Below are 13,604 nucleotides of genomic sequence, written 5' to 3'. Positions count from 1 at the left end.
ATAGAGGACATAACAGGGATTAAACTGATAGGAATAGTACTACTTAACATACCACTCAGATCGGGTAGCACAGAACATTGCGCGGTGCACGCACAGTGCCCCAAATTGGAAGTAAGAGGACTGACCAAGCATCTTTTTCCATCTCCTGGTTCCTAGAAATCTATTCCATACACCGGCCCCTGATAGGGGACGTAACAGGGATTAAACTGATAGGAATAGTACTACTTAACACACCACTCATATAGGGTGGTACAGTACATTGCACGGCGCACACGCAGTTCCCCAAATTGGAAGTAAGAGGACCGACCAAGCATCTTTTTCCATCTCCCGGTTCCTAAAATCTATTCCATACACCGGCCCCTGATAGGGGACGTAACAGGGATTAAACTGATAGGAATAGTACTACTTAACACACCACCCATATAGGGTGGCACAGTACATTGCACGGCACACGCGCAGTTCCCCAAATTGGAAGTAAGAGGACCGACCAAGCATCTTTTTCCATCTCCCAGTTCCTAAAATCTATTCCATACACCGGCCCCTGATAGGGGACGTAACAGAGATTAAACTGATAGGAATAGTACTACTTAACAAACCACTCATATAGGGTGGCACAGTCATGAGTAAGGGCTAAAATTGAATTGGGCCCGAAACATGTAGACTTGCTTTCTTGTACCTGGATTTTATACCTTGGACAAAATCCCTTTTTTCTTCATAGTTCCTAAAATCTATTCCATATACCGGCCCCTGATAGGGGACGTAACAGAGATTAAACTGATAGGAATAGTACTACTTAACAAACCACTCATATAGGGCGGCACAGTACATTGCACGGCGCACGCGCCGTGCCCCAAATTGGAAGTAAGAGGACCGACCAAGCATCTTTTCCATCTCCCAGTTCCTAAAATCTATTCCATACACCGGCCCGTGATAGGGGACAAAACAGAGATTAAACTGGTAAGAACAGATTTTTTTAATTTAAAAAAAGAGGACAGCCTCTGCGGAGCTGGGTATTTTTTGGCCGCGTTACTGAACGCTCATGCACAATGGCTGTAGGCTCATGCGTCCTTTTGTGGAGGTGACAAACCTGGTCAGTCAAACCCAAGGCAACATCAACGACCTCATCCCATATGTGTTTTTTCTAGAGCGTGCCCTGCGAAGAGTGCTGGATCAGGCCGTAGATGAGCATGAAAAGGAAGAGTTGTGGTCACCATCACCACCAGAAGCAGCCTTGTCATCGTCGATTGCTGGACCTGCGGCAACGCAGAGAAAGGAGTCTGAAGAAGAGGAGTCAGAGGAGGAAGGTGGCTTTGAGGAGGTGGAAGACAAACCACAGCAGGCGTCCCAGGGGGCTTGTTGTCACCTTTCGGGGACCCTTGGTGTTGTACGTCGCTGGGTGCAGGAAGAGACCTTCAATGACGTCAGTGAGGGCAAGGAACGGGACATGGCTAGCTTAGTATCCAACCTTGTGCAAATGGGAAGTTAGCGGTTGTGCAAATGGACTGTTTGCAGTTGTTTGCGGTGCGTTAAACAGGGAGTTTGGTCTGTCATAGTTTGGTCTGTCACTGTGAAGCGGGCATAACCCTTACACTACCTGATCGATACAACATCATAACTGATGTTTTAAAGCATGTTATTCCAAACAATTTAGGAATGTCAGGTGATTTATGCCCTTTATGGATTAAAACCCGACTCTCCGTCAACTACATAATTTTCCATCTGAGTTTTGCCATGGATCCCCCTCCGGATCACTATTGTGGCCAGAAAGAGTCCCTGTGGGTTTTAAAATTTGCCTGCCTATTGAAGTCTATGGTGGTACGCCCGGTTCTCCCGTTCGCGAACATTTGCAGAAATCCGCGTTCCCCGTTCGCGAACGAAAATTTTTATGTTCACAACATCTCTAGGTATGACCACCCTGCAATCCAGCTGCATTGGCTGTGCTTGAACGCTATAGGAAAAATCACTAGCCTATGTGCAGTGCCACAGTCCCAGTCACCAAAGAGGCTGGCGCTTTTTCTTATAGTGTGCAAGCACTGCTGGATTGCAGGGTGGTAGTAACCATGGAAACAAGCAGTGAAAAATGTTATGAAAAAATGAATCCAGCCAGCAAAGGAAGCAATACCCTTTTAAAGGTGTAGGGAAGTAGGTAAATAATCTTTCCTTTACAGGTCTGGCCAAGCGGTGAGGTATTCCAAAACTCCCTCTTCTCACACAACCCCTTTAAAGTCTTGGTCACATGGCCACTGCCTGGTATTGTGGCCTGTAAACAGCGGATCCGCAATATACGGGCACCGCACGTTTGTACAACGCATCACGGATGTGGACCCATTCACTTGAATTTGTCTGCAATCTGGAAGGTGTGGTGCAGAACAGAGGCACGGAATCCAAGGAAACACTATGGAGGACTTCTGTGGGGTTTCTCTCCATGCCTCCGCAGTGCAAAAAAATAGAACATGTTCTATTTTTTTGCAGTGCGGATGGATCACGGACCCATTCAAGTTGAACGGGTCTTGATCCGTCTCCACAAATTGCAGTACTTAATGCATGTAACGGCCGTGTGCATGAGGCCTAATAAGTAGGCCTGAAAGGACCTTAATCCAGGGTTCCCCAACTCCAGTCCTCAGGGCCCAATTGCCAGTCGGGATTTAGGAGTATCCCACAGAATGAATACCTGTGGTAAATCCTGATACAGGGACACTAATTATATCAGCTGCCCAATACTAAGGAAATCCTAAAAACATGACTGGTAGGTGGGCCCTGAGGACTGGAGTTGAGGACCACTGCCTTAATCCCTTCAAGACCAAGCCAGTTTCATAAGGACCAAGCCACATTTTGCAAATCTGACATGTTTCACTTTATGTAGTAATAACTCAAGAATGCTTTTACTTATATGTTTTTGAGATTGTTTTCTTGTGACATATTGTACTTCATGTTAGTGGTAAATTTGAGTAAATATGTTTTATCTTGAGTTATAAACAAAAATCAAAATTTCCGGAAAATTTGGAAAAAATCACTATTAAGACACCTCATAAAATAGTTGTTACTTAACATTTTTCATATGTCCACTTTATGCTGCCATCATTTTGTAAATGTCATTTTATTTTTTAGGATGCTAGAAGGCTTTGAATTATAGAAGCAATTTTGAAATTTTTACAGAAAATTTCCAAACCCACTTTTTTAAGTACTAATTAAGTTATGAAGTCATTTTGTAGGGCTTACATAGAGGAATCACCTATAAATGATTCCATTTTAGAACCTACTCCCCTAAAAGTATTCAAAACTGTCTTTACAAATGTTGTTAACCCTTCAGGTGTTCCATAAGAATTAAAGGAAAATGGAGGTGAACTTTCAAAATGTAACTTTTTTTTTGCAGATTTCCATTTTTTTCCATTTTCCCCCCTGTAATACAGCAAGGGTTGACAGCCAAACAAACTGAATATTTATTACCCTGATTCTACAGTTCATAGAAGCACCCCATATGTGGTCATAAACTGCTGTATGGGAGCAGAAGGGAAGGAGCGCCATATAGATTTTGGAGGGAAGATTTTACTGGGATAATTTTAAGTTGCCACGTCGCATTTGAAGACCCCCTGATGGACTCCTACAGTAGAAACTCCCAATGTGGAAACTATATGATAACAGTTTTATTGGTACTATTTTGGGGTACATATGATTTTTGATCGCTCAATATTACACATATTGGTAAGGCAACCACAAAATGGCTGTTAGGGCACCATTTTTATTTTTATTTTTTTACCGAGTGTGTTCTTTTTATAGAGTATGCTGATACAGAACAATTCCAAATAGGTCTATTTTAATTTTTATTTTTTCAGTTTTACATAAAGTATTTTTGAAAAAAAAATCTTTTTTTTTGTCTCAATTTTCTGAAAGCTATATTTCTTTTACTTTTCTGCCGATCATCATGTGTAGGGGCTCGTTTTGGCAGGAAGAGCTGATGTTTCTATTAGTACCTTTTTTGGGTACATTTGATTTTTGATCATTCAGTATTATACTTTTTTGGGGCTAGGTGACCCAAAAATTGCCATTTTGGCACAGTTTATTTTATTTTTTACCTGCCGGGGTAGATGTGATGTTGTCATGTGATATTTTTATGGAGTCACTCGTTATGGATGCGGCGATACCTCATATGTGTATTCTCTTTATTTTTATTGTTACACAGTAAAAGCATTTTTTTAAAGAAAAAAATCCAGTTTTTGAGTTGCCATTATCTTAAAGCCATATTTTTTTTCTTTTTATGGTGATTGTCTCATGTGAGGGCTATTTTTTTGCAGGATGTGGTGATGATTTCATAGTACCATTTTGCGGTGCATACAACATTTTGATCGCTCACTATTATGCTTCTCGTGATGCCAGGTGACAAAAAATAGCTATTTTGGCACAGTAGATCATGTGAAATTTTTATAGAACCGGTCGTTATGGATGCAATGATACCTATTATGTCTGTTTTTTATTTTTAAGTTTTTATTACTAATTATATTATAAGGTGAAAGGGCTTTTTTTTACTTGAAACTAAAAAAAATTATTATAAAAAAAAAACACTTTTTCCCTTTATTTATTTTTGTCCCACTGTGGGATTTCAACTTTTCAGGGTTTGATCCCTGTTTCAATGCAGTACAATGCATGTAATTTTTGTACAGTATTGAACTATCAGTGTAGTACACTGGCAGTTGCCTGGGGGCTAGATCTCCTGGGCTTCCATAGATGGCAGGCTCCGATGCCTGTGTAAGGTATCGTGGCTGCCATAGCAACCATCGGCCTCCTGTCACCACAGTGAGTGGAGCCGAGGAGTCAGGGAACCCAGGGAGTAAAGATGCTGGGATCCAGCATTGAGAGGCAGGTAAACATGCTTCCCTTCTTAGGTCTGCCCAGAAGGAGGTCACTTCTGCAGTCATCTGTTTGTCCATCTACAAATGTTTCTGATACAAAAATCCCGCGCCTGCACCTTACGTGTCTTCATTCGACGCAGGCGCTCTGAGAGAAGGACGTAAAGTCATTTGCATATTTTAAAAGCTCGATTTTTAGTGAAACCAAGCCACATAACAAGGTAAGAGCCCTATATAGGGAACAGTCGTCCAATAAGGATTTTAATATGCCAAAAAATGAAAAATGAGTTTTGGGGGGTGACAGAAGCCCTTTAAACTATGGACCTATAATCTTTATCGATCATTTTGGCTTTCCAATATGTTCTTAACCACTTCAACCCCCCTAGCTGAAACACCTTTAATGACAAGGCCACTTTTTACACTTCTGCACTACACTACTTTCATCGTTTATTGCTCGGTCATACAACTTACCACCCAAATGAATTTTACCTCCTTTTCTTCACACTAATAGAGCTTGGTTGGGGTGTCTTCTTTCCAAAATAGGGTCACTTGTGGGGTATTTATACTGCCCTGGCATTTTAGGGGCCCATATGCGTGAGAAGTAGTTTGCAATCAAAATGTGTAAAAAATGGCCTGTGAAATCCGAAAGGTGCTCTTTGGAATGTGTGCCGCTTTGCCCACCTTGGCTGCAAAAAAGTGTCACACATGTGGTATCGCCATACTCAGGAGAAGTTGGGGAATGTGTTTTGGGGTGTCATTTTACATATAACCATGCTGGGTGAGATAAATATCTCAGCAAAAGACAACTTTTCCCATTTTTTTTTATACAAAGTTGGCATTTGACCAAGATATTTCTTTCACCCAGCATGGGTATATGTAAAATGACACCCCAAAACACATTCCCCAACTTCTCCTGAGTACGGCGATACCACATGTGTGACACTTTTTTGCAGCCAAGGTGGGCAAAGGGGCACACATTCCAAAGAGCACCTTTCGGATTTCACAGGCCATTTTTTACAGATTTTGATTGCAAACTACTTCTCACGCATATGGGCCCCTAAAATGCCAGGGCAGTATAACTACCCCACAAGTGACCCCATTTTGGAAAGAAGACACCCCAAGGTATTCTGTGAGGGGCATGGCGAGTTCCTCGAAAAAAAAAAATTTTGTCGCAAGTTAGTGGAATATGAGACTTTGTAAGGAAAAAACTAAAATAAAAAAATCATCATTTTCCGCTAACTTGTGACAAAAAATAAAAAATTCTAGGAACTCGCCATGCCCCTCACGGAATACCTTGGGGTGTCTTCTTTCCAAAATGGGGTCACTTGTGGGGTAGTTATACTGCCCTGGCATTTTAGGGGCCCATATGCGTGAGAAGTAGTTTGCAATCAAAATGTGTAAAAAATGGCCTGTGAAATCCGAAAGGTGCTCTTTGGAATGTGTGCCCCTTTGCCCACCTTGGCTGCAAAAAAGTGTCACACGTGGTATCGCCGTACTCAGGAGAAGTTGGGGAATGTGTTTTGGGGTGTCATTTTACATATACCCATGCTGGGTGAGAGAAATATCTCGGCAAAAGACAACTTTTCCCATTTTTTTATACAAAGGTGGCACTTGACCAAGATATTTCTCTCACCCAGCATGGGTATATGTAAAATGACACCCCAAAACACATTCCCCAACTTCTCCTGAGTATGGCGATACCACATGTGTGAAACTGTTATGCAGCCTAGATGCGCAAAGGTGCCCAAATTCCTTTTAGGAGGGCATTTTTAGACATTTGGATCCCAGACTTCTTCTCACGCTTTAGGGCCCCTAAAAAGCCAGGGCAGTATAAATACCCCAAATGTGACCCCACTTTGGAAAGAAGACACCCCAAGGTATTCAATGAGGGGCCTGGCGAGTTCATAGAATTTTTTTGGGGGGGGCATAAGTTAGCGGAAATTGATTTTTTTTTTGATTTTTTTCTCACAAAGTCTCACTTTCCGCTAACTTGGGACAAAAATTTCAATCTTTCATGGACTCAATATGCCCCTCAGCAAATACCTTGGGGTGTCTTCTTTCCAAAATGGTGTCAGTTGTGGGGTGTTTGTACTGCCCTGGCATTTGAGGGTCTCCGCAATCATTACATGTATGGCCAGCATTAGGAGTTTCTGCTATTCTCCTTATATTGAGCATACAGGTAATGAGATTTATTTTTTTCGTTCAACCTCTGGGCTGAAAGAAAAAAATGAACGGCACAGATTTCTTCATTCGCATCGATCAATATGGATGAAAAAATCTCTGCCCAAAAAAAATGGAGGGGAAAGGCGTCTGCCAGGACATAGGAGCTCTGCCCAACATCCATACCCACTTAGCTCGTATGCCCTGGCAAACCAAATTTCTCCATTCACATCAATCGATGTGGATGAGTAAATCATTGCCGGGATTTTTTTTTTATATACAAAGTGTTTGCCAAAGCATATGAACACCGCCACCTCCTCAGCTCATATGCCTCGGCAAACGTATCTTTTACTGCAGAGGAGAAATCTCGTCTTGCAGCGCCGCATACACCGACTTATGTGTAATCTGACAGCAGCGCAATGCTTCTGTCAGAATGCACATCAGTGCTGCAGCTAGTCGATCGGTTGGTCCACCTGGAAGGTAAAAAAAAAAAAAAAAGAAAGAACCAGGCCGCGACGCAATCATTTTATTAACTTTATAAAAACTTTTGAACAGAACATATAAACTTTAACTTTTTGAACTGAACGTTAACCTTTTTGCTTACTGGTGATTTTTTATTTTATTTTATTTTATTTTATTTTTTTACCTTTATAGGACAAACCTCTCCTTCCCCATGGGAAAATGTGCAAAGCGCAAATCGCCCAAAGATGTGGCGAAGTGCGTTATGCACTTTGTCCCAGGTGAAAGGAGAGGTTTGCAGCAGCTCTGTGTGTAAATGGGCCCTAATAGCCCTGTGTGCCTGTCCTGGTGAGATGTGATCCCTATGCTAGGTGTACCTGTGTGTGGTACTTCCAGAAACACTCCCCTAAGCATAGGGCAGGGTGGTCAGGGCAGTCAGGACAGAAATAGCGGGTGTCACGCCTTATTCCACTCCTGCTACAGACACAACATCTTTTTCGGGGTGACGGTTGGGTTGAGGTACCGGCTAACTCGTGTAGACGGCTAACTACACTGGTGGATGGGGCCACGGAACCTCCTGGATACAGGAGGTTCTCGATGATCTCTTCCTGAAATTTGAGGAACGATCCTGTTCTCCCAGCCTTACTGTAGAGAACAAAACTATTATACAGAGCCAATTTAATTAAATATACAGACACCTTCTTATACCAGCGTCTGGTTCTGCGGGAAACTAAATACGGAGACAACATCTGGTCATTGAAGTCCACCCCTCCCATGTGAAGGTTATAGTCGTGGACTGAGAGGGGCTTTTCAATGACACGGGTTGCTCGCTCAATTTGGATTGTCGTGTCTGCGTGACTGGAGGAGAGCATGTAAACGTCACGCTTGTCTCTCCATTTCACCGCGAGCAGTTTTTCGTTACACAAGGCAGCCCTCTCCCCCCTTGCAAGACGGGTGGTAACGAGCCGTTGGGAGAACCCCGCGCGACTAGTTCGCGCGGTGCCACAGCAGCCAATCTGTTCTAGAAACAAATGCCTGAAGAGGGCCACACTTGTGTAGAAATTGTCCACATAAAGATGGTACCCCTTGCCAAATAAGGGTGACACCAAGTCCCAGACTGTCTTCCCACTGCTCCCCAGGTAGTCAGGGCAACCGACCGGCTCCAGGGTCTGATCTTTTCCCTCATAGATCTAAAATTTGTGGGTATAGCCTGTGGCCCTTTCATAGAGCTTATACAATTTGACCCCATACCGGGCGCGCTTGCTTGGGATGTATTGTTTGAAGCCAAGGCGCCCGGTAAAATGTATTAGGGACTCGTCTATGCAGATGTTTTGCTCTGGGGTATACAAATCTTCAAATTTCAGGTTGAAGTGGTCTATGAGGGGCCGAATTTTGTGGAGCCGGTCAAAAGCTGGGTGGCCTCTGGGAAGGAAGGTGGTGTTGTCGCTAAAGTGCAGGAAACGCAGGATGGCCTCAAATCATGCCCTGGACATGGCAGCAGAGAACATGGGCATGTGATGAATTGGGTTCGTGGACCAATATGACCGCAATTCATGCTTTTTGGTTAGACCGATGTTGAGGAGAAGGCCCAGGAAAGTTTTGATTTCGGAAACTTGGACTGGTTTCCACCGGAAAGGCTGGGCATAATAGCTTCCCGGGTTGGGAGGTTATAAATTGTGTGGCATACCGGTTTGTTTCTGCCACGACTATGTCCAAGAGCTCCGCAGTCAAGAACAGCTAAAAAAATCCCAGGGCCGAACCGATCTGAGCTGTCTCAACCCGAACTCCAGACTGGGCGGTGAAAGGGGGAACTAATGGTGCGGCTGAAGTTGGGGACTGCCAATCAGGATTTGCCAGCACCTCAGGGATTCTAGGGGCTCTACAGGCCTGTCTGTGCGGTGGCTGCGACGGGGTAACTACTGCATGTGCCACCGTACCAGCTTCAACTGCCCTTCTGGTGCTCGCCACTTCACCATGTTGTATGGCAGTGCTGGTACTAGGTCCAGGGAGGGCTGCGCTGCTGGTGTATGCCTCACCATGTAATCCGACAGCGCCAGCCCCACTCTGCTGCCCTTGAAGCGGATCCTGCGCAACCTGTGGTCTAGCGACACGGGGTCGGGTATGCATGGTGCTATCAGGGACCTCAACCTCCTCGTCCGAACTTTGGGTCAGACTGCCACTGCTTTCTACAGGTTCATATTCTAACCCGCTGGATTCGTCAGATGAGGGTTCCCATTCCTCATCCAACTGGGTCAGAAGCCTGTAGGCCTCTTCAGAAGAATACCCCTTGTTTGACATTTGGGCAACTAAATTTAGGGGTATTCCCTGAGACTACCCAAGAAAAAAAGCAAGCCTGTCTTACAAATGGGAGGCTAGCGAAGTACCGGAGGCCGCTGCAGTTGATAAAAAATATCAAAACTGATTTTTTTATCGCCGCAGCGCGTGTAAAGTGAATGTGCAGTGATCCAAAAATAAATTTGTTTGTCACTGCGGCGGGGCGGGCGTGGGTGAACGCACGTGTGGGCGACCGATCAGGCCTGATCGGGCAAACACTGCGTTTTGGGTGGAGGGCGAGCTAAGGTGACACTAATACTATTATAGATCTGACTGTGATCAGTTTTGATCACTTACAGATACTATAAAAGTACAAATGCTGATTAGCGATACGCTAATCAGCGAATCAGTGACTGCGGTGCGGTGGGGTGGGCGCTAACCGATCGCTAAACTACCTAACCAAGGGGCCTAAACTGTCCTAAAACCTAACAGTCAATACCAGTGGGAAAAAAAAGTGACAGTTTACACTGATCACTTTTTTCCTTTCACTAGGTGATTGACAGGGGCGATCAAGGGGTGATCAAAGGGTTAATTGGGGTGCAGGGGGTGATCTGGGGCTAAAGTGTGGTGTTTGGTGTACTCACTGTGAAGCCTGCTCCTCTGCTGGAACCAACCGACCAAAAGGACCAGCAGAGGAGCAGGGAAGCCATTTAACACATCATATTTACTAATATGATGTGTTAGATGGCTTCTGATTGGATTTTTTTAAAATCATCAGCTTGCCAGCCACGATCATTGGCTGGAAAGCTGATGACGCGACCCCCCTGGAAGAAATGCCGGCCCGCAATGCGCATGTGCGGGCCGGCTAATTGCGTCATCTTGCGTCTCGCGAGATGACGCATCCGCGCGTGACTCTGCCTGCAGCTGCCGCCTCCGGACCGCGATCCTGCGTTAGGCGGTCCGGAGGCGGTTAAAGAGGACCTTTCATCGGTCCAAACATTGTGAACTAAGTATCGTGACATATACAGCGGCGCCCAGGGATCTCACTGCACTTACTATTATCCCTGGGCACAGCAGAACAAGGGAAGTCTCCTCATACTATAACCTAGTCCCAAAACATTCCGGAGATCATAGCGGGAGAACGGAGCGGCGCCCAGGGATAATAGTAAGTGCAGGGAAATCCCTGGGCACCGCTGTATATGTCATGATACTTAGTTTACAATGTTTGGACCGATGAAAGGTCCTCTTTAAAGCATACTTAACCTTTCAACAAACTCTGCATTAATCAATAGTACAGTGTTGGTACATGAAGAGCAATACTATTTCTGTCTATTATACCTGTATCTGGCATGTTTTAGCAGTTTTTCTCTGTACATGATAAACATCTAGTTTCCCAATTTCTCAGACATGGTGGGTGGAGACTAGTTGCCATCCACTGCACACAGAAAGTAGAAGAAAAGCTGCTTTCTACTGTAAGTTTCTCTTACTCAGGCATATGCCCCAGGATCATGAAGGACATTACAAAGAGATGTACTGACCTGTATTAGTTGTAAATGTAGCACTTGTGCTAAGATATACATTTCCTATGCAGCTGTGCACTCTCTTTAGTGTCAGCTCACTTCATCAGCTCACTTCTGCTGCTGCTCAATCCTCCCCCCACCACCTCCATAGACTTGTATTGACATGTGTAATATAATCCTTCTGTGGAACTGCTCCATCTCGAAACTGAATTTGAAGCATTTTTCCAAGTGAAAAACAATTAGTAAGGGTGGGGGGTAAACAGCTGATAACATGAGAACTAGATATTTCTCACTGAAAAAAAAAAACATATTACAAAGTTTCTTGTGTTCGCTTGTACTATTGTTTGTAAGTTGTTTTAAAGTAAAGTGATTTTTAAAATATTGGTTGTCTACTATTAATAGGATAAGTTGTCCAATGTATATAGCAACAGTCAAAATATCAGATTACAGGTGAAACTCAAAAAATTAGAATATTGTGCAAAGTACATTTATTTCAGTAATGCAAATTAAAAGATGAAACTAACATATGAGAGACTCATTACATGGAAAGCGAGATATTTCAAGCCTTTATCTGTTATAATTTGGATGATTACGGCTTACAGCTTATAAAACCCCAAAGTCACAATTTTGAGGTACCCTTTGCTCAGGGGGTATGGATTAATTAGCTGACTAGAGTGTGACACTTTTCATAAAATTCAAATTTTAAGCTGCATTAATGCAATTCCTTGCATTACTGAAATAAATGGACTTTTGCGCGATAGTCAAATTTTTCGAGTTTCACCTGTACATTCAGAAATGCAAAATTTGTGACAATTGTTCATACTAGGTTTAATAACAATTTTCCTTTAAAGGAATGGCTTGGTATATCAAAAGAAGCTGTGGAGAACTTGAAGACCAATTATACCGAGTCACTTTGCATTGTCACTGAAGATCCAGACTGTCCTGAGCTGAATGGGAAGAATCCTACAACCAACTCACCCACAAAGTGACTACGACTAAGGAAAATCAGTGCAGGTCGCAGAGCTATCTGCACACCCCTTGTTAAAATGGCCAATGTCCGTATCATCCATATCAGGATTTTGATCATGATTAATTGTTTCATTAGTATGACATCTGCTTCGTCACACTAGAGCAGTGAAATGTAACAGCTATAAGGGGATCGCTTATAAACTGATGTGATCATTAGGTCAATAAAATAATTGCTTAGAGAGTACATCTTGCCTGGAGGTACAAAAATACTATATTAGAGAACCACACTATATGTCATGTCCTGTTAGATTTCCTTTACACTGATGCCGAGCTAAGAAACCTTTTAACCACTGTGATCAGTTATGCTTAGTAGTTAGTGACAAATATACAGTGTATGCAACTCTTTAGGCATACAGTTCCATACATCTGGACATATATCCAATGAGACCCTTTCAAATGGTCGCACCAAATGTAATCAGTAGTGTTGATCACGAATATTCGAATTGCGAATTTTAATCGCGAATATCGGCACTTCGAGAATTTGCGAATATTTCAAATTTCGCAAAATATATTCGTAATTGCGAATATTCGATTTTTGTGAAAATACCAGTTCATGTGACAATTTGTATGCGAATTTTATGAGAATTTTCGCAATCAAGAAAATGCCTGGAGATCATGAGTTCGCGAATTCTCGAATATATGGCGAATATTTGCCCAAATATTCGCAAAATATTGCGAATTCGAATATTGCCCCTGTCGCTCATCACTAGTAATCAGTAAATGTGCCACAAATGTCCTCAGAACACTTTTGCATGACTGTAATATATATACATTTTAACCCCTTAAAAGGGGTTTTGATATTGGTGACCTATCCTGCAGATAGGCCATCAATATGAGATCAGCAGAGGTCTGACACCCAGCACCCCCATTCTTCAGCTGTTTATGGAAGTGCCAATGTCAGAAACTAAAAAGTAGAGGGAGCCAACATACTATATAGCTCAGCTTCCATTCAAGTGCAGTATGTACGACTTTTGTTTATCACTTATTACATTTTTTTGAGGAGGCAAATTGACAAAAAAAAATGATTTCTTTTTTTGTGTGTACAGGATAAATACCATATTTTAACCCTATAATATGCACCTGCTCATAAGATGCGCCTAGGTTTTAGAGATGGAAAATAAGAAAAATAAATATTTTTAATGAGACCTCAGCTCAGACCCCCAAATCAGACCACTAATGTTAAATCAGACCTCAGATCAGACCCCCAATGTTTAATTAGACCTAAGCTCAGATCCCCAATGTAAATCAGACCTCAGATCAGACCCCAAGTGTTAATCAAACCTCAGCTCAGAGCCCCAAATAGCCCTCAGTGTTAATA

At 43.0% G+C, this 13,604-nt stretch overlaps 1 protein-coding gene across 1 annotated transcript in view; it reads left to right on the top strand.

The window, feature by feature from the left end:
• Positions 1–12,470, top strand: part of IL2RG (interleukin 2 receptor subunit gamma) — a 62,731-nt gene extending 50,261 nt beyond the window's left edge. The window contains exon 8 of the mRNA XM_044268547.1: positions 12,109–12,470. Within this exon, the coding sequence (XP_044124482.1) occupies positions 12,109–12,246 (138 nt within the window). The 3' untranslated portion in view covers positions 12,247–12,470. The remainder of the gene's footprint in view (positions 1–12,108) is intronic.
• Positions 12,471–13,604: the final 1,134 nt, after the last annotated feature.

The sequence above is a fragment of the Bufo gargarizans genome, chromosome 9 (assembly GCF_014858855.1).
Source record: "Bufo gargarizans isolate SCDJY-AF-19 chromosome 9, ASM1485885v1, whole genome shotgun sequence".
Taxonomy (NCBI): Eukaryota; Metazoa; Chordata; class Amphibia; order Anura; family Bufonidae; genus Bufo; species Bufo gargarizans.
The sequence above is the reverse complement of the archived record's forward strand: the minus strand, read 5'-3'. Positions and strand labels throughout refer to the sequence as shown.